At 43.0% G+C, this 24,605-nt stretch overlaps 1 protein-coding gene across 7 annotated transcripts in view; it reads left to right on the top strand.

The window, feature by feature from the left end:
- The window catches only part of pcdh19 (protocadherin 19), a 75,802-nt gene extending 67,949 nt beyond the window's left edge, over nucleotides 1-7,853 (top strand). For all 7 annotated transcript variants that reach the window (XM_079556330.1, XM_079556329.1, XM_079556328.1 and 4 more), the window contains exon 5: nucleotides 5,369-7,853. In XM_079556330.1, coding sequence (XP_079412456.1) covers nucleotides 5,369-5,931 — 563 coding nt within the window. In that variant the 3' untranslated portion in view covers nucleotides 5,932-7,853. The remainder of the gene's footprint in view (nucleotides 1-5,368) is intronic.
- Nucleotides 7,854-24,605: the final 16,752 nt, after the last annotated feature.

Genomic DNA, 24,605 nt, shown 5'->3' with positions numbered 1-24,605 from the left:
TTGCTGATTTCTCTGTTTTGCTACATTAGCCGCTACCAGATTGAGCCCCCCAGCTAGCGAGAATAGTTGTGTTTTTTTTTGTCAGAGGAGGCTGCGGAAAGGTAGTGCGGCTTTAAGTTGCTATTGAACCGAATGCAATATGTGAGGCGGGATTGTGTGGAAATACAAGGTTGCCCCGCTAACAGGATGCTATTGAGTGTATAATGCTCCGTGAAATAGGCGCTTTTACTGTAAATCCCAAGCAATTTTGTGGGATTCAGGCTACTGTACAACATCATCGGTTATTTTCCCCCGTATGTGTAATGAAAAACAGTCACCTAGAGCACTCTATTGTAAATTACCAGGAAAAAAAATACATAGATAAACACTTCCGCCTCACATCAAGAACATGTTCGACGCCCGAGTGAGGTGACAGTGTTTTCTCCATCCCTTACCACCAAAAACACACCCTTGTGCTTATCTGAAAGATAATTCCTGCACTTTTTCCAACTATGCACTTCATTCCTTAGCCCTACGCGTGGGTTTGTTTTGCAAATTGTTCGATGTTTTCCTGTGTTTTCGCAGAACACAAAATCCTACCGAATGCTTTTGTGAAGTTTATTGTCGTGCAGTCATCCCAGGTACCGTTTTGTCAAATCGTCTGATTTGCGCTCCATGCCATACAATACACGCTGTGCTGTGTTTTATACCTGGTTCAAAACACCTTCACCTCCCCACTGTGCTCCCTCAGTAATTATTAAGCATTAAACGGCAAATAGGAAGAACACTTTCCTGGCTTCCTGCTCCCATCCCTGCGTCTTGCTTGTGATTGGCAGCCTTTTTTTCTTTTTTCTTTTTTTCTTTTTTTTGCATCTCTGAAAGCGCTGCAGGAGATGATTTTGCTCTCTCCGACTCTCGACTTGTTGACTTCCAAACTGGCTCGTTCATCCGCCACTATTAGAGCGAGATTGTGTTTTGTATGAGGTCGATGGCCTGCCACTTTTTTCTCTTTTTTTTTTTTTTACCCATTTAAATTTCTCCCCCTTCCATTTCGGTTGTGGGTCTTTTCGAGCAACATCTGCGCGCATGGAGCTGTAAGCATGCACAGGATGCGTGTGTTAATGGCACTTGGCTTTTCTAACAATGTCATTTATAAGCCGCTTGCTCTCCCATAGACCCCTGAAGGAAAGCAGAGATGGGAGTATTCAAGACCCATGTATGCTGAGCAAAAGCAGAGTGTGCTCAACTTGTGCATATTTCTTTGTGCCGCGGGGCTTTTCATGCTTAAAAACTGCTCCCGGCAATAGAAAAAAAGTACTTAGAGGAAATTGCATTCTCTAAAAAGAAGCTTGTAGATCTGTAATCGCTGGTGGAAAGAAAAAAAAAAAAAAAAAATCACATTTCAAACTGGATTTACTTGATATTTCAGATCAGGACAACAAGAATTTAAAAAAAAATGAATAAAATGATGGTTACAGTTAGAGACACTGTAGCATGTGCTCACAGTATCACCCGCAATGTTCCATAGTGTGGCTTTAAATGCAAACTTTATTTCAAGATAATACAATTCTTAATCCAAACACACATCAATTTTACTCTTACTTACTTACTTAATTTTACTTACTAGAATACATTTTAAAACATAATGTGGCGCATGGAGCGATGTAGCTATAGAGGATGGTTAAGTAGGCTATAATTTGACACACCGTTTACCTCGGGCAATAACCACAAGAAAGAAAAAAAAGAATACCAAGAAGGTCACACAGGTTTATTAAATTGCTTATCAAAGAAAGTGAAAATACATTCACTTTCTTTGATAACCTTTCAAGTTAAAGGTAGTCTCCCTTTGTTGACAATTCACAGTTAGCCGTCTCAGTTAGCATGGAGTTGTAGGCTACATCTTTCCTTTTAGTTCTCAGTTAGACCAATTTACTGACTTTTTATATAATAATGTTGCACCAGTGAACACAAATCAGAGCATAAATCGGAGCAATAGTTATTAGACCGCAGTGTCTCTGGGCGAGTGTACCTATTGAATGAGAGTAGGTTAGCATCGGTAAGCAACGGGCTAGCCGGGCTAAGCTGCACCTACCTGCCGTTTCCTGTCTTGACTGCGGGTCTTACGAGAAATGGACACACAAGTTACACGGCAGCTACGACGACCAAGTACACCACAGGCTACACGTATGACACTGGGTTAGCATTTGCCAAAGCTAACAATAGGACTAAAACAAAATTACAGCCTAGCTTTCACACAGCCGGGAGGGCATGAGAACAGTGGGGAGCCAGCGTTTAACATACTCTTCAGGGGCTCTAAAAGTATAAGAGCAGTGAATTGCATTTAATAAAAGTGGGCTATACCTGAGATCGGAGCCGTGGTGCCGGCAAAGCAGAAAGTGCTTGAGGTCAGGGAACAGGAAGCTAATCTGATGGGCCAGCCGGCAAGAGGGAACAGGCGCCATGTCACAATAAGCAGTTTCCGAAGCTGCTGCACACACAGGTGATAAAAAAATAAAAAACAATAAAACAACTTATGAAAAAAGCCACACACAAAAAATATAGTAATCAAAACGCAGAACAGAAACAAAATGCCTTTGCTTAACGAATAAACAATATCACAACCACAAGCCTTACATCTACCCTACTGCGAGGATTTCCATTTTCAGAAAAGCAGAAAATGCATTTATCATTTGTTATCTCACCTAGCCGGTGTCGTTGTTCTGCTGTAAAGTGAAGCAACAACGAGTCGCTCCAATTATCGTTAATAAATCTGCCGTGCCGACACGTGGATTACAAAAAAAAAAAAAGTGAAATTGCTGTCAAATGTGTTGCAGCCGAACCTATACACAATCAATTCATGTGTCATCCTTCATCCATGCCCATTGTGTCGCCCCGTACCTGGTGAAGGCTGGTGTTGTGATTATATTATTACTTTCTGATTGGGTCCCTTCTTTTCAAACAAGGCCAAGCGGTGCCGCCTTTTGTCTCCTTGATTGCAGCTGGTGCCACTCTTAGCAACAATCAGCCTCCCCATGCAAATCAGGACCGAATGAGACTGCATTCTTTACCAATTGAATGTATGGCAATGCGCACAGTGCCGCTCAAATGAGTTCTGCTCTGGAGTAGTCGGTAACTTTTTACGTACTTGCCATACTTTGTGTATATGGGAGGGATGCTTAATCGTCATCTGTTCCTTCGAAGTTGCAGAAACATGGAGTATATTGCTTGTGGGGCTGAGCTATATAGAACTTCCTGAAACGTTAACAGAAACAATTGCTGTACAAAACTTGATGTAAAAGACAGGAAATGTAGAGCTGTCGATCATCATCATCCTAAAATATCCACAAAAGGCTAATCCTCCAGGTCCAGAGCTGTTGAAAATAACCTGACCAATTAGACGAGAGAAACACATTCCCTTGTATAAGTTACAGGCAAATGAACCAGCCCTTTTGGTTTTGCATCGACATTGTAAAAGAAGAGCCGGTCTGTGTCGAACCATTATCGGAAACAACAAATGCTTTCCTATTTTTTTCCTTTTGTGATGTCCTGTTACGCATTGTTTTGTGCATAAATTGAGCTTTGTATCCCGAGCCCATGCTGCCATCGCAAAAAAACATCTAAGCGCATCTCACTCCACCACTGTTATTTTTTGTATTGAAGACGATATCCTGAAACAATTTGTTGTTTTCCCCCCACCCCGCTCTGCATCGGCCCGTTCATTATTACCCACATGCGGGTGATCAAAGCCGGCTCCCTCCGTTGCCGGTGTGATGTCTCTTTGTGGTCACTCTCCCCTCGTCCCGCCCCCCCCCACGTCTGCGGCATCCAAGGCAACGGAATTAGCCCACGTCTACTCACGCTTGTGTTCAAACATCCGTGCGTTTGCCTCATCCTTTTTCTCTCACTCAATTTCGCCGCGTGTTCCCTGTCAGGCTCGTCAGATTACACTTTATGAGAGACAACTCCGGCATAGCTGTCCCTGAAAAGCCGGTCTCAAATCTTTAAATATCGATCTCCCGGGGGCCGTAGTCGTAGTTCCGTTGCCTCTCTCTCTCTCCAACTCTGGTGCAGAAAGACGGGGAGTAAAGAAAGAAGAAGAAGAAGAAAAAAAAAAAAAGGAAAAGCAGATCATTAGTGATTTTAATTAGGTGATCTGTCAAAGCCGCGATTGCCAGATGTAAGCGTATGCATTTGGGTCGATGGTAAGTCCCTCGCGCGCTCGCTGCTTCCTTGTCACCTTGAGCCGCTGGAATGGAGGATGTCTCATGCTAGGAACAAGACAAGCAGAAGGCAGGGGAGAGGAGGTGAGGTGTCAGAGCAGATACACGAGGAAGATGCAGGCGCGGTTATTGGAGATGAGGAGCTACAGTGGAATACATCGGGTTACCAAGCCGCAGATAGGGGTCAACAGAATAAGGTCCATATAAAAACGTTGATCGCTGATTTGTTAATTGTTGTTCATTTTTATGCTCCATACAAAATATTCAATGGTGTTACAGTACATGCATAGAAACTTGAAGTATAATTGCGCTTCGATGCCTTTGTATATCACTTCGTGGGTGTTGTTGTTGTCGGTTGCTGTCTTATTTTGCTCAGGCGCTGAGCAACAAAAATGTTATTAAACTTGTGTTTTTTGAGGTCGGGTGGGAAATCAATTAAAACCATAAATCACCTGAAAAAGTGGTTGCTGTTTGGCCACTGAGCCCAGCCCTTAGGATTTCAAGCATTATCCGCGGCGTTGAAGTAATTGGTTTCATATTTACAGACGCTAGCCGGGATTTCACGCCCAAATTGTTCAATAATCACCTTGACACTTTTGCGGTTATTGCGATCGTGCATGAAGAAAAAAGATCTATTGTGTGTCCTTTCACGGGGAGTACAGCCTCCTCTAGACGCAGACAAATCTTTTTTTCACTCTTGCGTTAAACATCATTACATATTTATAACTCGGCGCCAGATGACAGAGACAGAGAGGCAGAGAGGCAACAACACCGCAACCCGTCTGCTGCGTGCCCCACCGAGATGGATCTGATTGCACTGTTTAATGCGGCCTCTCCTCCCATGTTGCCATAGAGAAAACCCAATTATACAAGAGCTGCAAATGGACTTTTGATTTAACCGTTCCTTATTTAATTGCCACATTAGGAGCGCCTAAACATTTCTGCTTCTGTGAAAGGCGATGCAGTGTGGAGGGATGAAAGTGGGTTGTCAGTTACTCCTTTGTAGAATCTGATATCTAATATTGATCACTAAGTGATGGTTCATGATTGATGGTGTTTATGCAGAATTAATTTGTCCACACGGAAACTTTTAAATTCTTTCTTTGTTCAGTTGTTTCAGCAGGTGGTTTGTCCACTTCTTACAGAGTATGTTTTCTCTTCTGTTGCAGATTCCAATGAAGGGTTCCACTGCCAGGATGAGTGCCGTATCCTGGGCCACTCTGACCGCTGCTGGATGCCTCGCGCTCCTGTCCCGGCCCGAGCCAAATCTCCAGAGCACAACCGTAATGTCATCGCCCTGTCCATCGAGGCCACCACAGTGGATGTGCCACATTACGAGGACGGCACCATCAAAAGGACTTTTGCCACCTTTGGCAAGGACGGGCCTGAGGACATGGAGCGGGGTGAGCTGAAGGGGAGGCGGACTCAGGAGTCTCAGGTGTGCAGCCCTAAGGCCAATGGGGGGGCTGTGCGAGAGGCTGGCAATGGGCGTGAGGCAGCCAGCCCCATCACCTCTCCAGTGCACCTGAAGAGCCCTGTGTCCAAGCCTTGCCCATCCGCCTACAACACTCTCAAGTGTCGTGACGCTGAGCGCATTGCCAACCACAGCCTGCTGCGGCAGCCCGAGGGTAAGGACAGTGAGCCGTCAGTGCGGGAGATCAACACACTCCTCCAGGATGGGCGGGACAAAGAGTCCCCCAGCACTAAGCGCCTCAAAGACATAGTGCTTTAGCCTGTCCCTCACACCACTCACTTCTATAACCCGCAATAGCAGTGTGCACAGGAGGCCGGCCCGATGCAGAGACACATGTGCAGTGTACAGTTGTCCAGTCCGTCCTCTGATGGACTGCAGTGCGCTGCAGCTAGTCGTGTGCTCCACCTGAGCTTGTGGATGTGGCTTTGTCGTAGTCGCAGTACTTTTCCTTGTTTGCTTTGTGTTCCCTTCTCTCAGTTGCAGTGAGTGGACAGGCAGGTTACTGTTGACTGCATCGACCGACCAGAGAAGCTTCTCCGGCTCATGGCGCCAAAACAGGACACAACTTGTTTGGACACACAAGGTGCCAATCCCAAGTACAGTTATGCCTTTAGGACTACTTTTGTATCACAGACTGATATTTGCCTTCTTTGGTTTGTGCAGTTTGTTTTAGCTGCCAAAATCGCTCTTTGTTCCTTTGTACAGTGAGCTCTGTCAATGTAATAAACAACAGCATACACAGGATAAACGGTCTGGGCTGACTTTAGTCTGGGGCTTTCACAAAGGAGAGACTAATGAGACCTTTGTCCACAGCCTGCCTCAGACTATGGGCTTTTCACAGTTCGTTTTTGATGGGGCTAAGGAACTCTCTCAATCTGCCCATGCGCTCTCGATCGCTACACTGGAAAAGGGACAGACACATCCTTGTGTTTCTATTGAGTTGTATGAAAAAAGACTTTATGCTTTTGAAATCTCCTGTGCCCAACCTTGATTGTAGCCAGTGGAGCACAAATTAGAACATTGTGCTCTGGTCTTGTACTTTTTTGACTTTTGACTATGGGGCTAGGATAGAAGGGATCGTCACTCTCATGTCTTGCTATGTGAAACTCTGTATAGGGTTTACTATTATCATTTTTAATAACCTGTTGTTATGTGACAATCCCTTTAATGTTTTTGTTTCAAGAAAAAATAAAACAAATAAACATTGGTGTTCAACTGAAGCTACAGTAGCGTTTGTTACACAAACACAAAAATGGAAAAAACATATATGCCAAAATATATTTTATAAATAATTTAAAAATGTAAAATGAGAATATTTAATGCTGTGTAGTTATTTTAATGAGTAAGTTATACTTGAAATTAACTTGCTTACGTTAATTTGTCTCTTGCTTTTATAATGATTTTTTTCCCTCTTTTTTTTTTTTTTTTTTTTGAAAAATGGAACTTGGAATTACATTTTTTGTTTACTGTGTGACTTCCCCCCCCCCCCCCCACCCCCAGCAACTGTTGACTTGCAGTTTACCTTGTTGTAAAGAGTTTCTTATTGGTCAGTTCTTGTGCCATCAAGTTTCTGTGTGGGCTACTAGAAAATGTTTCAAAAAAGACAAAAAAAAAAAAAAATCCAACAATGAAAAAAAGCAATTTCCGCACCAACATTAGTGTGTCCGTTCAACGAGCTTCGAGTGAGATAGCAAAAGAAACCAAAAAAGAAAAAAAGAAAAAAAAAAAACATGCACACAAACTTTTACAGGATGTTGGCTTCTAACAGACAGAGGCAGCAGAGTTCCACCTTAAAGCCCTAAAGCTGGCCTTAATTTAAATAAGCTTGAGGTGAACACGCACTTTGGGTCTTTGTTGAGTTGATCTTGACAAGTAGCTTTAGCCTCTAAGGTGGAACAGACGGTGCTGTCCCGTTACACAGAAACAGTTCTTCGAAAGACCCGGTGGCTAATGGGTCCTGGGGAAGAACAAAAGTTGCACATGGGGTTCGTTGTTTTGCAGTAAATATTGTACAAAGTGGACACAAATGGGGAGTGCAAGTGGACCGATCGCATACAGTACAACAATCTAGATCTTGTAGCTGAATGTTTTGCTGGTCTCACCCATGGCTTCTGGCAACATTAAAATCGGAATAAACACTGAATGTATACAGCAGCTTATAAATAAACTATTAAATGTGACTGCCTTTGACTCCTGCGTCTTTACTGGACATAAATCTTTGTGTTTTTTGTTTTGTTTTTTGTTTTAACTACTAACAAATGGGGTGGATATAAAAATGGTTTGCGAATGCGTGCGACCAGAGAGCATGGCCCTGGGACCCATCTGCAGATCTGAATCCAGTGAAAATCTTTGGTGAGGAGCACCCAGCTGGAGGATTAACCTACTTTGCATGTTCTGGTTGGATAGGGTAAATATAAGGAGTGCCAGGGATGGAAAAAAAAAAAATCTACCCTGAGCAGGGGAGAATTTGCAAGCTCCGTGCTGAGAGCCTCCCAGTCACTGTAATGCCTGAAGAAAAATGGCCTAGTATTCAGACAAAGCTGCCCAAAGGTCAGTTAAATAAAGGCTAGCAAAAAATGTCTTGTAAAGGGGCATTTTTGCTTTTCATGAAAGATTTGGAAATCCAGTATGTTCGAGGCGAGCTGTCAGTGGTCCCAACGTGGGCTAACATCACGTTGATTAAACTCCTAACTCCCACCGGAACCAAGCACATTTTCCCCAGTTTGGCTTCTTCTACTGTAAAAGCTTCTTGAAAATAAGCGCCAACATAGCAATGAAAACGACAAAAAAGTGACAAAAATACAATAGAACAGTTACAAAAAAAAGGTGACAACACGGCTTTTGCTTTCAAATGAGGCGTATAGGCCCATAGGCTGTGACCTCTCCAGATTTGGGTAAAGCTGAACATGGAGAAAATGTGCTCGGTTAAGCTGGGGGTTAAGAGGTTAAGCTCTGTTTCATCATCAAAGGAATATTTTGGCTTTGGGGACATGAGAGCAGTGATTCTCAAGCATTGACATAACCTTCTGCTAAAAGATTGTTAGTCTCCTGAGGTGAGAGGAGACACGTCCTCAACACTAAAACAACCCAGAACAGATGATGGTTTAAGTAAGCATAGTAAGTGCTTTATTTGTCATTGTACAAGCGTACAACAAAATAGTGTTCAGGTGTTAGTCCTGAGCCGCTGCCACTGAGCCGCTGCCACTGAGCCGCTGCCACAGCATGTTTTAGGAGGTCGGGGAAACGGCATCACCCGGAGGAAACCTGACAGGCTGCCTTCAGTCTCCTCTGATCCTCTGAAATGGTGCTCCTGGGTTTGTCCCTGTTTCAGAGCAGCGCCCTCCGCTCCATAACAGTCTTTCACCATCTTCTGGGAAGAGTTTAATCTGCTTTATTCTCCAGTGAACGTCCATTAGCCAGAACAATAGCAGGCATGTGTGGCTTAGCTGTGAGTCTCGCCCGGATACCTCCTCGTTTGTCCCGGTTTTGTTTCCTGCAGCGCCTCTTGTGACACCTACACATGTGCTGCAGGTGTGGGGGGCTCTTGGTGCCTCTTCAGTGTCTCAGAAGAAGAAATGTGTAGGTCTCCAATGGGTTTAGCCGATAGTCCAGCTGTTTACTTTTAAAAAGCTGCTTCTTTAAAGGAATAGGCCACCGTTTTTACATACTAAAATATGTTCTTACCTCACTTTAGTCGAGTTAATATATCCCCGTCTGGTCTTTGTCCGTGCGCTCTGCCAGGCAAACGGAGCACATACGCAGCCTCTCCCACATGTCACATAGCTCCGAAAAAGCTCACGATAGAAGCTACCAAGCTCTTCCACGTGTTCCCTATTTAAATAAAGTTACGTGAAGTGTTTTCATGCAAAGTATATTTACACAGAAATGTAACGTGTCGATTTTATAAGCAAATAAAAAGGGGGACTATATTGTGAGGCGTAATGATACGAGGAGCACAGCGTCCGCGCAGTAACTCCTAAAGACTTCCCCCGCTCACTTCCGTCAATAACCTTTAGGAGTTACTGCGCGGACGTTTTGCTCCTCGTATCATTACGCCTCACAATATAGTCCCCCTCTTTTTTTGCTTATAAAATCAACATGTTACATTTCTGTGTAAATATACTTTGCATGAAAACACTTCACGTAACTTTATTTAAATAGGGAACACGTGGAAGAGCTTGGTAGCTTCTATCGTGAGCTTTTTCGGAGCTATGTGACATGTGGGAGAGGCTGCGTATGTGCTCCGTTTGCGTGACAGAGCGCACGGACAAAGACCAGACGGGGATATATTAACTCGACTAAAGTGAGGTAAGAACATATTTTAGTATGTAAAAACGGTGGCCTATTCCTTTAAGGACCATTATGGACTCTTTGAAGTAAAAAAAAATCACTGAACCCCCCACAAACATTGCAAAGATGTACAAAAGTATCCAGCAAAACAATGTGGAGCACAGAAACCGCAAATGTAGTTCACAGAAAAAGTCAAAAAAAAATGCAGCGGTGCAGAGAATAAATGCATGAGAGGGAGGTTGCTGCCTCTTTAAGAGCCTTTGTCTACAATAGAAAAAACTCCCGTACAACTAAGAGATTACACACACAGGTGTTGGCTCATGAAAAAAAGGAATATTTCATCTATCTCCTATTGCGCTCCCACATTACTTCCTGAGAAGACCTTTGGGACTTCTCCAACAGGTGAGCGTCTTACGGCATGTCTGTCTCCTCTGCTCTTTTCATTTCCAGCAGACGGTCGCACAAGCCATTTTTGGAGACATTTAACATTCGCCAAAATGTCACCAGGTGCATTGAGATCCGGCCTGCTGTCATCGGAACTTCACGCTGGCCTGTTTCAGTAGACCTTTCGCGGCAGACAGAGAGAAGCAACTCGGCGCACCACTTGAAACATTGATTTATTAGTTGACTTGGATTGAAGTGGGCTGAAAAAAAACCTATGGAAAAAAAAAGTTGAAAAGAGAGATCGCGAGACTCTCCTTGTCAGAGCCACTCAATAAGCACTTCAGTCTTTTCAGCGCTGACTTGGTTTGTATGGATTGACGGGCGAAAAAGGCTACAGCAGATGTCAAACAGGCAGAAACCAGGGCGAGAACTGCCACACAGCTGCCCTCCACGATAAGAAAAGGAGGTTGGCTTCATTTCTATAATTAATTTGCCATTCTAGCCTCTGGTGGAGCCAACATGAAAGCTAGTCTGAAAGCACACTTGCTAACACATCCATTAGTCTATAAGGAGGATCTTGTTCCTTGCAGCTAAGTTCTCTCGCCTCTTGGGCAATAGTGGTATTCCGAGCCGTGGCCCGTGTTCGCATGAATTACTGATGGCCTTTTGCAGACGTGTTTAGACCCCTGGGTGCCCCATAACAAACTAAAGGTGCGCGCACTGAAGGGCACGGCATGCATTTTCACATTCATTACGCCGGAGCTGCTTTATCAACAGCCAAGGCACCAGAATGCACAGTGCAGTACATATATGGTGCAGGATCATCAATAAAAGTGGAATTCCCTCAAGTGGTGGCTTATTTGCGATGCAATAAGTGTATCCACAAAATGCATCTCAAAACTACATCTTTAATTACTGAAGATTCATGGTGGATGTCAGGGTGATGTCGGAGGCGTAGGAGGTTGACTTGTTTGTGTTTTGCAAATACAACAGCAAACCGTGTTACAGGTTGTGGTGGTGCAACCTCGACTGATGCCAGCTATCAGAAAGGTCCAAGGTTCCATTCCCATTTTGGCTGATTCTCCATCCTTTAAGACCCACATTCAAATGACATTGGGTCAACTGCACTGGGTAAGCAATTTCATAACTGCTTAGTTATAATAAGGATTTTATGAGAATGAATTATGATGTTTACAAACATCTATAGTTACTTTCATATAATTAATTATTATATTGGTGCATTATAGTTTTATGTAACTGTGAAGCACCTCTTATTGCCTTGTGTGTGAATTGTACTCTACAAATAAATTTCCCCTGTCTTATGTTAATACTAGAGCTGTCAAAGTCAACACTAACTAAAAAATAAATAAATAAAAATAAATTACTGATTAATCATGGATTAAACCTAACACACTCTTCTTTCTCGAGAACAACGGCTGAACATTACAAATTACAAATGTAAGCAGTTGGGCTTTTCACATAAATTCATAAAATGTGTTTGTTAAAAACATTTGAGGAAATGCTTTAAATTAGAGCATTTGATGCTTGTACTAATAATGGATAATTACACTAAAATTAACTGAGATTAATTGTGATCAATAGTGTGACTAAACTCATTTTTTTAATTCATCAATTGACGGAAAGAAATGAAAGAAAATTAAAGAAAAAATCTAGATTAAAGAAAAAAATGTAATCACAACAGGCTTCAAGCCTGATGAGGCTCAGTGGGACCAAAATGTGGTGATTAAACACTACATTTCTAAGAAAGAGGGAGATGGAGGGAGCGAGTGCTTTTCTCTCATTTTCAAGTCAAAATCCTTGTCTCTTACGCACCTGTCTCCCTTTAAGGGGTATAGAGCTACTTTGCCAGTAAAACTGAGCATTTGTCTGGGTTCTCTCTTACTTGCAATAGTGAAAGTGGTAAGGCAGCAAACTTTACCCATGAAAGACTACTTAGATATACTTTAAATTCATGAAAAATATATTTGCTTCTGATTCATGGCTGTCACATAATTCCTATTTCTCTATTAAGGCTAAGATTTATAACAAAGGACACCATGCTATTAGTAACCAATTAATGTTTCAATTATAATTTTCCAAAACTGGTCAGGGACGCAATTAGAGAACAATTTACGATTTCTTTACGACATGCATCTCAACTTGCAGATCTGGGAGAGCACTTTCTCGCATTCCTTCAATACAAGCCAGTGTGTGGCCCCCTCTTTCTCTCCCTCTCCTCTCTCCCACCCACCAATCAGGCACGCGATCTCGCTGCCACCGCTGACCCCATTCAGTCAGAAGGCCTTGCAGCTGCTCCTGTCTCATTATGAGCCACTGCTGCCATTCACTAACCTCTGGATTAGGTGACCGGCTAACAACAGAAAGCAAGCAGCGCATACAGAGCGTCTTCAGCCACTCCTCATACAAGTCCTCCATTGTTCTACTAAGCAACAGAGCACTGGTTATCAAATACGGGGTCGGGGCCCAAAGGTGGGTCACAGGGGATTTGGTTTCACTGGGTAAATACAATTGCAATTCAGCAGTTCAGACATGCCGCGTTGTTCTCGCTATACGTATTTAAACAGCCAGTCAAACACACTTTACGGCTGCGAGAAAGTGCATTGATGCAGCACCGTGAAATAAAGGAGGCCAGAACCTGCAGTTTAAATAGAAATGCGGCACAAATTTGCAACAAACATAACATACATTTTTCAGCTTTGAGTAATAAGAAATAATAATAACGCCAGATCACTTTGGTCGTCTCCTCTTCAACTGCTGATACGCTAGCCCATAATCTATCACACCCCCATCAATTTGCTAGTGTGGCTGACAGTGAAAGCTTGTTTTTACTGTTTTAAAAGATGTCATTCCCACCACTATCTGCAGAAGGCGTATCAGGTTAATTGAAATGACAGTATTAGATATAACTATCCATCCATCCATCCATCCATCCATTTTCTTCCACTTGTCCGTTGCCGGGTCGTGGGGGCAGCTGTTGAAGCTGCCCAAATCACATTGCACCAGCCCCTTATGGCTCCTCCTGCAGGTGGTGGGTCCACAGAAGGACGGCCTCACGATTCTAACCGGGCCTGTTGGTCTCTCATAAGGGGCTTCTGAACCGCTCTTTGTCTGACCCGTCACCTAGGACCTGTTTGCCATGGGAGACCCTACCAGGGGCACAAAGCCCACGACAACAGAGCCCCCAGGATCATTCGGGTGCTCAAACCCCCCTCACCACGTTAAGGTGGCGGGAGATATAACTACATTTCATTAATTACATTGAAGGCAAATTATAAGATACAAACTGATAGCAAGTCAAATTAATTACACAATGACACCAAATTAGCATGTTTACCTGTATTTTATATTGAAATAGACGCTAATAAGCTAACACAATAGGACTTAATTTCCTTTTCTACAATCTTCCAAATTGGTTTTATAGCAGACATGCAAATGAGAGGCTGACATTAGTGCCATTTTGCTCACATCTTTCCTCTCATTTCCTTCCATTGTGAAGGCGTCCGACAGTGGAGTCAATAGGTAGCGCTTGGTCATATAGAAAAAAGAAGCAGCCTTTCCGAATGAACTCATCCTGTGAACTCCAGCTCTAACTTCAGAATTTTCTATTACACGTAGTCTAGTCATTTCCCTAAATTATGCACTTCCCCTTGTTCTGGGAGCCAGTTACTAAACGTGCTGCTCCTCAGATCCGCACCTTGGAGCCAGACGATTATCATCCCTGCTGGAGAGGGCTAAGGCAGGCTGGGCATGGGGTAGACTGCCCCCTATGTGTCCTCACAGCACATCTGCGCCGCTCCCAGCTCAGGACACACAAGATTATATCAATTCTCAGAGAAGGGACAACCTTGCCCCAACTACAACATAAGTAAACCTTATTTAAAGAGCACATTTACAACAACCACAGCTGCCCAAGGTGCTTCACATTGAAAAGTTCGGTGATACTTTACCTTACAGCCCAGCCCGCAAGTTCCATGTGTGGCACAGGTAACAATAAAGTCATTACAAGTGTTACTAAGGAGTACAAGGTGTAACCAAGGTGCACAAGGCATAACTAAGGCGTACAAGGCTTAACTGAGGCGAAACTAAGGCATAACTGAGGCGTACAAGGCGTAAATACGGTGTCATGTCTTTAATCTTTTAACGACAGTATAAATATTAATGCATTTTATGAAAGTGGTATGTTTTATAAGCTGACTCATCTGTATAGACCCTTCAATTGTTTGTAAACATTCTGGGCTTAGCTGGAGGCTGGAAGCTAGATTCCTATCTATTACCATTGTAGCTGTTGTCATAGTAACAATGAAAAAAAAAATTACGTTGCGTCTCAAATGACATTCCTCTTGTTCTTGCACCTTAAAGGGACTACACGGAGTTTAAAAATGTCAAAATGATGTATTTTCCTCCCCCTCCATGTTCCAGCCATGTCCTAACGCGTAGAATGAGCTCAGACCTGTTCACCACAACTGCCTCTAAAATCCTGCACTGTCGCTCAAAAACGTGTTACTTCGGCCCGAATTGCCGTCATGCACGAACTTCATATAGAAGGTGCAGTTACTCGTATGACCTGAGGTGGCAGTAGTGAGTATAAAATGGCAAACTTGCGTCTAGCCCCTTTAAGCCACAACAGGACCACATTTTTTGTTGTAGTTTTACACTTATAATTGCTAGTTTTAGTTAAATCTTATTTCTCTTGATCACTAGCTGCCTCCAGCTGATGTCACTGATGATGTAAGCAGCGAAAGGGTCTATATGACAGCTGAAACACCTTAGTCACACATCTTTGTTACACCTGAGATACACCTTGTACATCTGAGATACACCTTGTACACCTGAGTTAAGCCTTGTACACCCGAGTATAATCATTGCGCACCTGAGTTACGCCTTGTACACCTGAGTTAAGCCTTGTACACCTGAGTTAAGCCTTGTACACCTGTGTTACGCCTTCTACACCTGAGTTACGCCTTCTACACCTGAGTTACGCCTTGTACACCTGAGTTAAGCCTTGTACACCTGAGTTACGCCTTCTACACCCGAGTTACGCCTTCTACACCTGAGTTACGCCTTCTACACCTGACTAAGCCTTGTACACCTGAGTTACGCCTTCTACACCTGAGTTAAGCCTTGTACACCTGAGTTAAGCCTTGTACACCTGAGTTAAGCCTTGTACACCTGAGTTACGCCTTGTACACCTGAATTATGCCTTGTACACCTGAGTTACGCCTTGTACACCTGAGTTACGCCTTGTACACCTGAGTTAAGCCTTGCACACCTGAGTTACGCCTTGTACACCTGAGTTAAGCCTTCTACACCTGAGTTAAGCCTTGTACACCTGAGTTACGCCTTGTACACCTGAGTTACGCCTTGTACACCTGAATTATGCCTTGTACACCTGAGTTACGCCTTGTACACCTGAATTATGCCTTGTACACCTGAGTTACGCCTTGTACACCTGAGTTGCGCCTTGTACACCTGAGTTAAGCCTTGCACACCTGTGTTACGCCTTGTACACCTGAGTTACGCCTTGTACACCTGAGTTAAGCCTTGTACACCTGAGTTACGCCTTCTACACCTGAGTTACGCCTTCTACACCTGAGTTAAGCCTTGCACACCTGAGTTACGCCTTCTACACCTGAGTTACGCCTTGTACACCTGAGTTACGCCTTCTACACCTGAGTTAAGCCTTGTACACCTGTGTTACGCCTTCTACACCTGAGTTACGCCTTCTACACCTGAGTTACGCCTTGTACACCTGAGTTAAGCCTTGTACACCTGAGTTACGCCTTCTACACCCGAGTTACGCCTTCTACACCTGAGTTACGCCTTCTACACCTGACTAAGCCTTGTACACCTGAGTTAAGCCTTGTACACCTGAGTTAAGCCTTGTACACCTGAGTTACGCCTTCTACACCTGACTAAGCCTTGTACACCTGAGTTACGCCTTCTACACCTGACTAAGCCTTGTACACCTGAGTTACGCCTTCTACACCCGAGTTACGCCTTCTACACCTGAGTTACGCCTTCTACACCTGACTAAGCCTTGTACACCTGAGTTACGCCTTCTACACCTGAGTTAAGCCTTGTACACCTGAGTTAAGCCTTGTACACCTGAGTTAAGCCTTGTACACCTGAGTTACGCCTTGTACACCTGAATTATGCCTTGTACACCTGAGTTACGCCTTGTACACCTGAGTTACGCCTTGTACACCTGAGTTAAGCCTTGCACACCTGAGTTACGCCTTGTACACCTGAGTTAAGCCTTCTACACCTGAGTTAAGCCTTGTACACCTGAGTTACGCCTTGTACACCTGAGTTACGCCTTGTACACCTGAATTATGCCTTGTACACCTGAGTTACGCCTTGTACACCTGAGTTGCGCCTTGTACACCTGAGTTAAGCCTTGCACACCTGTGTTACGCCTTGTACACCTGAGTTACGCCTTGTACACCTGAGTTAAGCCTTGTACACCTGAGTTACGCCTTCTACACCTGAGTTACGCCTTCTACACCTGAGTTAAGCCTTGCACACCTGAGTTACGCCTTCTACACCTGAGTTACGCCTTGTACACCTGAGTTACGCCTTCTACACCTGAGTTAAGCCTTGTACACCTGAGTTACGCCTTCTACACCTGAGTTACGCCTTGTACACCTGAGTTACGCCTTCTACACCTGAGTTACGCCTTGTACACCTGAGTTACGCCTTCTACACCTGAGTTAAGCCTTCTACACCTGAGTTAAGCCTTCTACACCTGAGTTACGCCTTGTACATCTGAGTTACGCCTTGTACACCTGAGTTAAGCCTTGTACACCTGAGTTACGCCTTCTACACCTGAGTTACGCCTTGTACACCTGAGTTAAGCCTTGCACACCTGAGTTACGCCTTGTACACCTGAGTTAAGCCTTCTACACCTGAGTTAAGCCTTGTACACCTGAGTTACGCCTTGTACACCTGAGTTACGCCTTGTACACCTGAATTATGCCTTGTACACCTGAGTTACGCCTTGTACACCTGAGTTGCGCCTTGTACACCTGAGTTAAGCCTTGCACACCTGTGTTACGCCTTGTACACCTGAGTTACGCCTTGTACACCTGAGTTAAGCCTTGTACACCTGAGTTACGCCTTCTACACCTGAGTTACGCCTTCTACACCTGAGTTAAGCCTTGCACACCTGAGTTACGCCTTCTACACCTGAGTTACGCCTTGTACACCTGAGTTACGCCTTCTACACCTGAGTTAAGCCTTGTACACCTGAGTTACGCCTTCTACACCTGAGTTACGCCTTGTACACCTGAGTTACGCCTTCTACACCTGAGTTACGCCTTGTACACCTGAGTTACGCCTTCTACACCTGAGTTAAGCCTTCTACACCTGAGTTAAGCCTTCTACACCTGAGTTACGCCTTGTACATCTGAGTTACGCCTTGTACACCTGAGTTAAGCCTTGTACACCTGAGTTACGCCTTGTACACCTGAGTTACGCCTTGTACACCTGAATTATGCCTTCTACACCTGAGTTTCGCCTTGTGTGTACCATAATTATTTTCTTGTTACTTGTACCTACACGTGGAACTGCCTATTTAGTTTATGTTTGTATTTGTTGTTTGTACTATTACTACTCTAATTACAAATATTAGTGCAATGTTAAATCATATTTCAGCGCTTCTACTTCTTGCAAACGACATAAAAGCATTGGTAAAAGTCATAAAACTGCTGCGCATTTATGTTTTGGGAGGGAGGAGTGAGGCTATCCAAACAAGAAGAATAACCTTTTGTTTTTTTCTTGATATTGTATTGAAGGAGGTTAGCGCGCTTGTCACTATGAGGAGTGGGCCGGCCGCTGCTATCAGTAAGAAGACTGATTACGCTCTCCATCTCCACAACAGTGCTACATATCTAATGGGCCCGGCCACTGACCGCATCCCCTTTGTATAACTCACAATGGAACTTTGATCGGAGAGCGAAATGAGGCGCCTCAAACAAAAGCCTACATTCATAACGGCGGGCCTGCAGATCCCAACGTGCAATGCGGATGTAGCACGTTCCCTCGGCTAGCTTTAATTGGAAGTGATGCAAGACAGATCATATCATAACCATTAGCGATGCCCTGATAAAAGTGACCCGGGTAGGCGACTCCACAAAGGCCTCTTGTGCTCAGGAGGTTCGACCTCGGACAACTCCAGAGGCCCAGGACGAAGGCTTGAGGGCTGGGGAACAAGGGCCTGGTTGACCCCCTTCTTCTCCTCTGGAGGATGAAAAACGCTGATAGCAGAGACAAGAAATTAAAAGAGAGCAGGGCTTTGAACAATTCCATTATTGTCGGCAGGGGCAAGGCGATGAATGTGGAGGGTCTTCTCTGCAGACGTTCATTATGATGGCAGGGTGATTACTTGACCTGAACTCACCGCTCGGACTGCCAATGATTTATACTGCGCAATGTTGAAGGTACTGTGCATAACTTGGGTGACCTTCCGAGAGGAAAAAGTGGCATGAAAGGAGTGAAATCTTGAGAGATCCTGGAGAAGGTGCAGATAGAGCACTCTCCGAATGCCGTGCAAAGGAGAGTACTTGCCATTATCGTTACTTGAGTAAAAGTATAATAGGTATTACATTCAAAATACCTCATCTTTTTATTCTTCTAATTATGTTTTAGGTGTGATGTGTTTTATACTTATACTCCCAAATAAACTGACTGACCAAAACAAAAGTCGCCACCTGGTTATTATCTACTCTATCATAAGGTTATTCCATCCATGGATTTCTTCTTCCCTTATGGCACAGGCATCGGGCTCCCTTTAGTGAAACAGTGGTTCACGTGTGTCACATCATTTTCACACTCGGATTGGCCACCACAGAGTTCAGATCTTAACCCCATTGAGAATCTTTGGGAAGTGCTAGAGAAAGTGTCGCCCAGTGGTCACACTCTCCTAACCTCAATACAAGATTCTGCTGAAAACTGAATGCACACTGGATCTTTTCACATTGCGGTTCAACAAAATATTAGATCAAGTGAACTTTTTTTTGCAGTGACCTTCTTTTTTTTTTTTGATCAGGCAGCACATTTTATGACTTAAAACTACATATGAGATGAACGGCTGTAACGATAAGTTCACGGTTCATTTTTTATTAGTTTTTGATTTACTTGTGTTTATAAGTGTGCTACAGTTAGGTATTTGAAATTAGGTATGTATTTAAACAGTTTATAGATTCATTAAAATTACGTAATCCTGAAGAATACTTTATAAATATCCATGTTCGTTCTGACCTAAATGATTACATAGAGCGTACAACTCAATGCATATACAGTACAATAATCTTTTATTTATCTTGTCACATTTATTTGATTGACGTCACGCCTGTCTTGCCCTGGTGTCGTACTCTGCAGGACCAGCGCGAGCAGCCTTTGTGCAGATGTGCAGCACAAATAACATCAGCATGACTGCGTTTCCTTTCCCGGCATATGGCAACGTGCTCTTGTACACAGATAAATTAAAACCTCATGAAGCATATGGCAATACAAAGCTATTGTTTTCTTTCTGCGTGACCTTGTGGTGTTTTATGACTAATTGTAATGATATTTACAAAAGCAGAGCTGAGCAATCCTGGCCCTGTCTTAAAAAATGTGCCGTGAAAGGAAAAAGAAACTAAGCAAAAGCAAAATCACAAAAATGTATTCATTTGTCCTGTACAGTACTTTTGACAGAGTTGTTCAGAAAGAGAAGAAATGTGCATCGAATCCACTGCGGCATCATCTTACACAGGTCTATACCAATTTTCTGGAAACTTTGCACAAGGGTAACGCGGGAAGCAAGGACGAAACCATTAGGTTTTGAGGCAAACCCATAAAAAGTAGCAGATGTGATTTATTTGAAGAGTTTCCCTGCTGAAAAGGATAAGGGTGAGCTGGAGGATTGTTGGGCCTTGGCAGGACTATGAGCCCTGCTATTGTCCTTCCATGGTTAGATTGTTGTTCATGAGCCTTTTCAAACTCACCTTGGTCTAAAACGATTGGATTATTTTTTTTAACCACTTAATCCCCACTTTAACCAAGGGTATTTTCTCTGGTTGGGCTTTATGGATCTTTTTCCTTGCGTTCTTGCCATGTTGCCGTCACTTTTATGTACAGTATATATATATATATATTTTTTTTTAACCTTTTTTACCTTGCTTTTTTGTTGTGTTTTCGTCTCGTTTTTGTCACTGTTTTGATGCTTTTTTTCCCCAAGAAACTTTTAGATTTGGGTAAAGCCAAACTATTGCAATGCCAAACGGGGGTGAAGTCACTGTCAGACAGCTTGTCCATGTACTTTGCTGGCATTTGTAAGAGACAGTGAACAGACGAGAAAACGCAAGTCAAACACCAGAGCATGATGATGATTATGAGTATGCAGTGTCCTGCATATGGAAATGAATGAAACATTACGCTTAATTTAAGAGGGTTTGAGAGTTATCCTTTTAAGATCTCCGACTATTGTGTCACCATTATTAAAACATAACACTAAATGCGGCATTATACCATTCTAGCTCCAGGGAGTAAATGGAAGGTGAAGATTGCCCATGTGCACTGATCTTCATTCATATTTATATTTCATTCTCTACTAAGAACATACATCTTAATGCACTTTGAAGAGATTTGCATTATGTGTAGTGATGGCAAATCAAACGTTTCGAGCAAAAGGTGCTATTACTTACAGGATGAGCTAAAACATATTGGTAATTGTTTATATATAAACTGTTGTACAAGTCGAAATGAAGGGGAAGCAACATCTACCTAGTTGAAAAAAAAAAAAAAATAGAAAATAGAATACCGTTTTGGAGCTCTCAATTTAAGTCGAATATGTATTTGCATTTAAAGTATCTGTTTATATATACAGTATGCAAATAAATATTCATAGATGCATAAAACTGTCTTTGCACTCGGGTTGCTCGAAGTAGCTGCTTTCCTGCTCCTTGAAGGCGACATCGACAACAAAAGGCCTTGCACGGATTTCAGCGTTCAGCCGGGAAGAATGAGAGATTACTAGGCGTGCTCCAGTTGGAACGGTGTGCGGAGTGCACGCTGCTCATTGTCCTCCATGTTATTTAAAACCGGGAGCGATGCTAAATTGTTTGCCCAGGGCTTTTCCACAGGTGCGCGAGGACGAGCAGCTGGTAGAAAGAATTGGACATGTTTTTTGAAGTTTTTTCTTCTTCTTCGCCCCTCTTAGTTGTCAAAATGGTTGGGGACGCATTACTCTGTGACACAAAGGCGGGACATGAAAGATAGTTGTGAATGACAAGGACGTGAACACAGGAAAGGAGGGCTGTGGCGAGTGGAGCTGCGAATGCATCTTCACAGATTTCGGGTGGGAGGTTTGTGTAATTTGCTTCTCGGTTCCACGCCATACATCGCTCAAGATTGCATCAGGTTTTTTGCTAAAATCAGCACCTCAGCGCTTTATGAGATGCATAAGTAGCCCGGCATTTTCAGAGCTTTGAACCCCAGGAGTTAAAAAAATATAGAAATATCTTACTATGAAATCGTACTAATGCAAAAGAAATAGGCAGTATAAATTGCATCATCTCTGTACTCGCGCTTGATTGTGTGTATAACATAAACAGATTGTGTGTATAACATAAACAGATTGTGTGTATAACGATGAGACCATGGCATATAACCCCTAGACCTGCATAATACGTACCCCGGAAATGATCAATTTCATTATTTCGTTTTACTTGTCCTCGGAGCAGGTAAAGACATTTTATTTATTTTTTTATATTTTTTTCAGTTATCTTGTCGGAACGTTTAATGACACAGAAACAAATACAAATAATTTAAGCTGAGACGTAAAAATCAAGCATAATATGGTTTTAACTAGATTTTTTAGTAAATCGGAACAGTGTGATTATAGTTATAATCTCATAAATATGTGACAAATCATTGCAGTTCAGTGACACGGGCATGAGCGGACTGGTTTTTAAGTTGTTTCTAGTGTGTTTTATTGAGCATGTTTTTAATCCAGCAGTTACAAAAAAACAGCTATTAAGGTACTTGATCAAAACCCCCAGTCTTTTCACATATGTGCTCTTATTAACAAATATAAATTTTGAAATTTTGAAAATAAACATTTTAAAATGAATTGTCTTATTTATAGAGTGTTGCATGACCTGACCCCGCCTCCTCTTAGGGAATTCATTAAAAAAAAGAAACTGTGAGACCAGCACTCGATCAACCGTCAGGGGGGACTGTGAAGTACAGTTTCGGAGGCACACGTTTTCTCAGAATGTGCTTTCCATTAAGGCTTGTCCTAGTTGGATCACTCTATGTATGACAGTTACAGAAAGCAGCACCTACATCTCATTTGCCAACAAAGGCGTGACCATTAAGAGGCATTAGACAGGAACATATTTGTATTTATATTTGCAGGTACAGGTGTGTGAGTGGGAGGGACGAGGGGAGTGGCCTTTGAAAGAGATGCACTTTATGTATTGTGTAGTTGTTGTGCTTGCCTGTTTTGTCTGTAATGTGCTGCTGTGTGTTTTGGCTTATGCGTTTTATATTTTGTATGTTCTTGTCTTAGCTTTTTACCTCATGGGACTGCGGATGGAAATTAGCCTTGAGCTAAATCCAGCATATTTACAGCACTAGTTGTCTGTTCATTAATATGCACTGCCCATTCAAATAAATTAATACATGAATGAATAAAATGAAATGAAATGAAGGTGCATGTTTTTAACCCATTCTAGCTTGTTGCCCTGGCAGCCCCGGCCCATTGCCTTGACTTTTAATTACGCCTCTAAATAAATTGTTATTTAATCCCCTTTTATTGTTTCTGTCTCCCACTGCATTTTAACCTGTGACATTAGCTCTTGTCGTCATTAGCCCGTGGTGGACGTTAGCATCCCGAAGCAAACAGTCCATTTCATCTCCAGCGCAGGGGCTGAGTGACAGACAGCAAGCGGCAGCAGAGTACAACTAAAAGGTTAAGAACACAAGAAATGTAAAAATATTGCATTTCAGTGTTTTTGTTTACTGACAAATTTGATATCGGGGGATGTTCCAGTTCAAGCAGAATTTGGAAAACTCCAGCGAATGGAATGCCCCATAACTTCTCACAGAATATGACTGGGCTCATGTGCACATTCTCACTTATGCAATTCATGTGTAATGCTTTAGTAAGTTTAACACTAAAAATGAAGGAGGTCTTCAGCCAATCCCATCTTTTTTCTGTCAAATCTTACCCCTTAGGATTTTTTTATTCACCAATCAGCATACTCAAGTCGCGTATTCTATAACCTGAGCTCAAATAAAGATTTAGTCACCATTAAATGAAAGTCCTTTTCCCTTTTACTTTGTTCTCAATTTCCAAACCGTTTGCTTTCCTTTTTATGAAACTGATATTCCAGCTCACATTCCAACCCACTTTCGGATGCAGCTCAGCCCTGCAGAGGGTTAGAAGGCCCGGAGAGCCCAGGGGAGAATTGTGTCTTTGTTTAATGTGACCTCATGAAGAATAAGTAGCTTGGTTTTCCCCAGGAACACCCCAAAGAACTGAAGGCCGGCCTCTGACCACCAACAGCAGAGAGGGGAGTCTTCAAATGCTCTGCCTTCCCTTCCTCCATTCCTCTCGGGAGATGGCGTTTCAAATTCAACACTGTGACTCCTAATCAACCTGCATCCCAATTTCCAAGGCAAACTAGTGTTTTTATGGAGCAGAGTGATATTATTAGGTTCTTACAGACTTTTTTTTGTGGGTGTGGTATGATCGTCAGTTTCCCAGATGACGCTCAAGCTTGTGCATAGCAATGAAGAGAAATGTGTGCAGTAAAAATACCTGCAAAAGGGATGACAGTGAGCGACCCAGACGACCGCTGCAGCCCAGCTAAAACCTAAAGGCAGATACAAAGTCCACTAAATCTATTCAGTAACATTTCTTCACTTAGACATTTCAAGAATCATCCAATTCTCTTCTACAAATAGGCTGTTAATATTTGTTTGGCCCAAAAGTGCCACGGCCCACCAGGAAATGTCCACCTCCCCCGATGTGTCCCAGCTACCCAAAACTTTTGATATTCACCTAGAGCTGGGCAATTAATCAGATTTTAATCTAATCGTGATTTTAATAAAGATCGATCCCAATAATCACGTGGTGCGTTTTAATTGAGGAGAATTGGCCAGTCCTGTAACATTCTGGAAAAAAGAATTTATACGGCGCATTGCTGCAGCGCCTGCCACGTCAATCCCAGGGAAACACTCGGCCCAAA

This window comes from Gobius niger, assembly GCF_951799975.1.
Source record: "Gobius niger genome assembly, chromosome: 5".
In the NCBI taxonomy this organism is placed as follows: domain Eukaryota; kingdom Metazoa; phylum Chordata; class Actinopteri; order Gobiiformes; family Gobiidae; genus Gobius; species Gobius niger.
The sequence above is the reverse complement of the archived record's forward strand: the minus strand, read 5'-3'. Positions and strand labels throughout refer to the sequence as shown.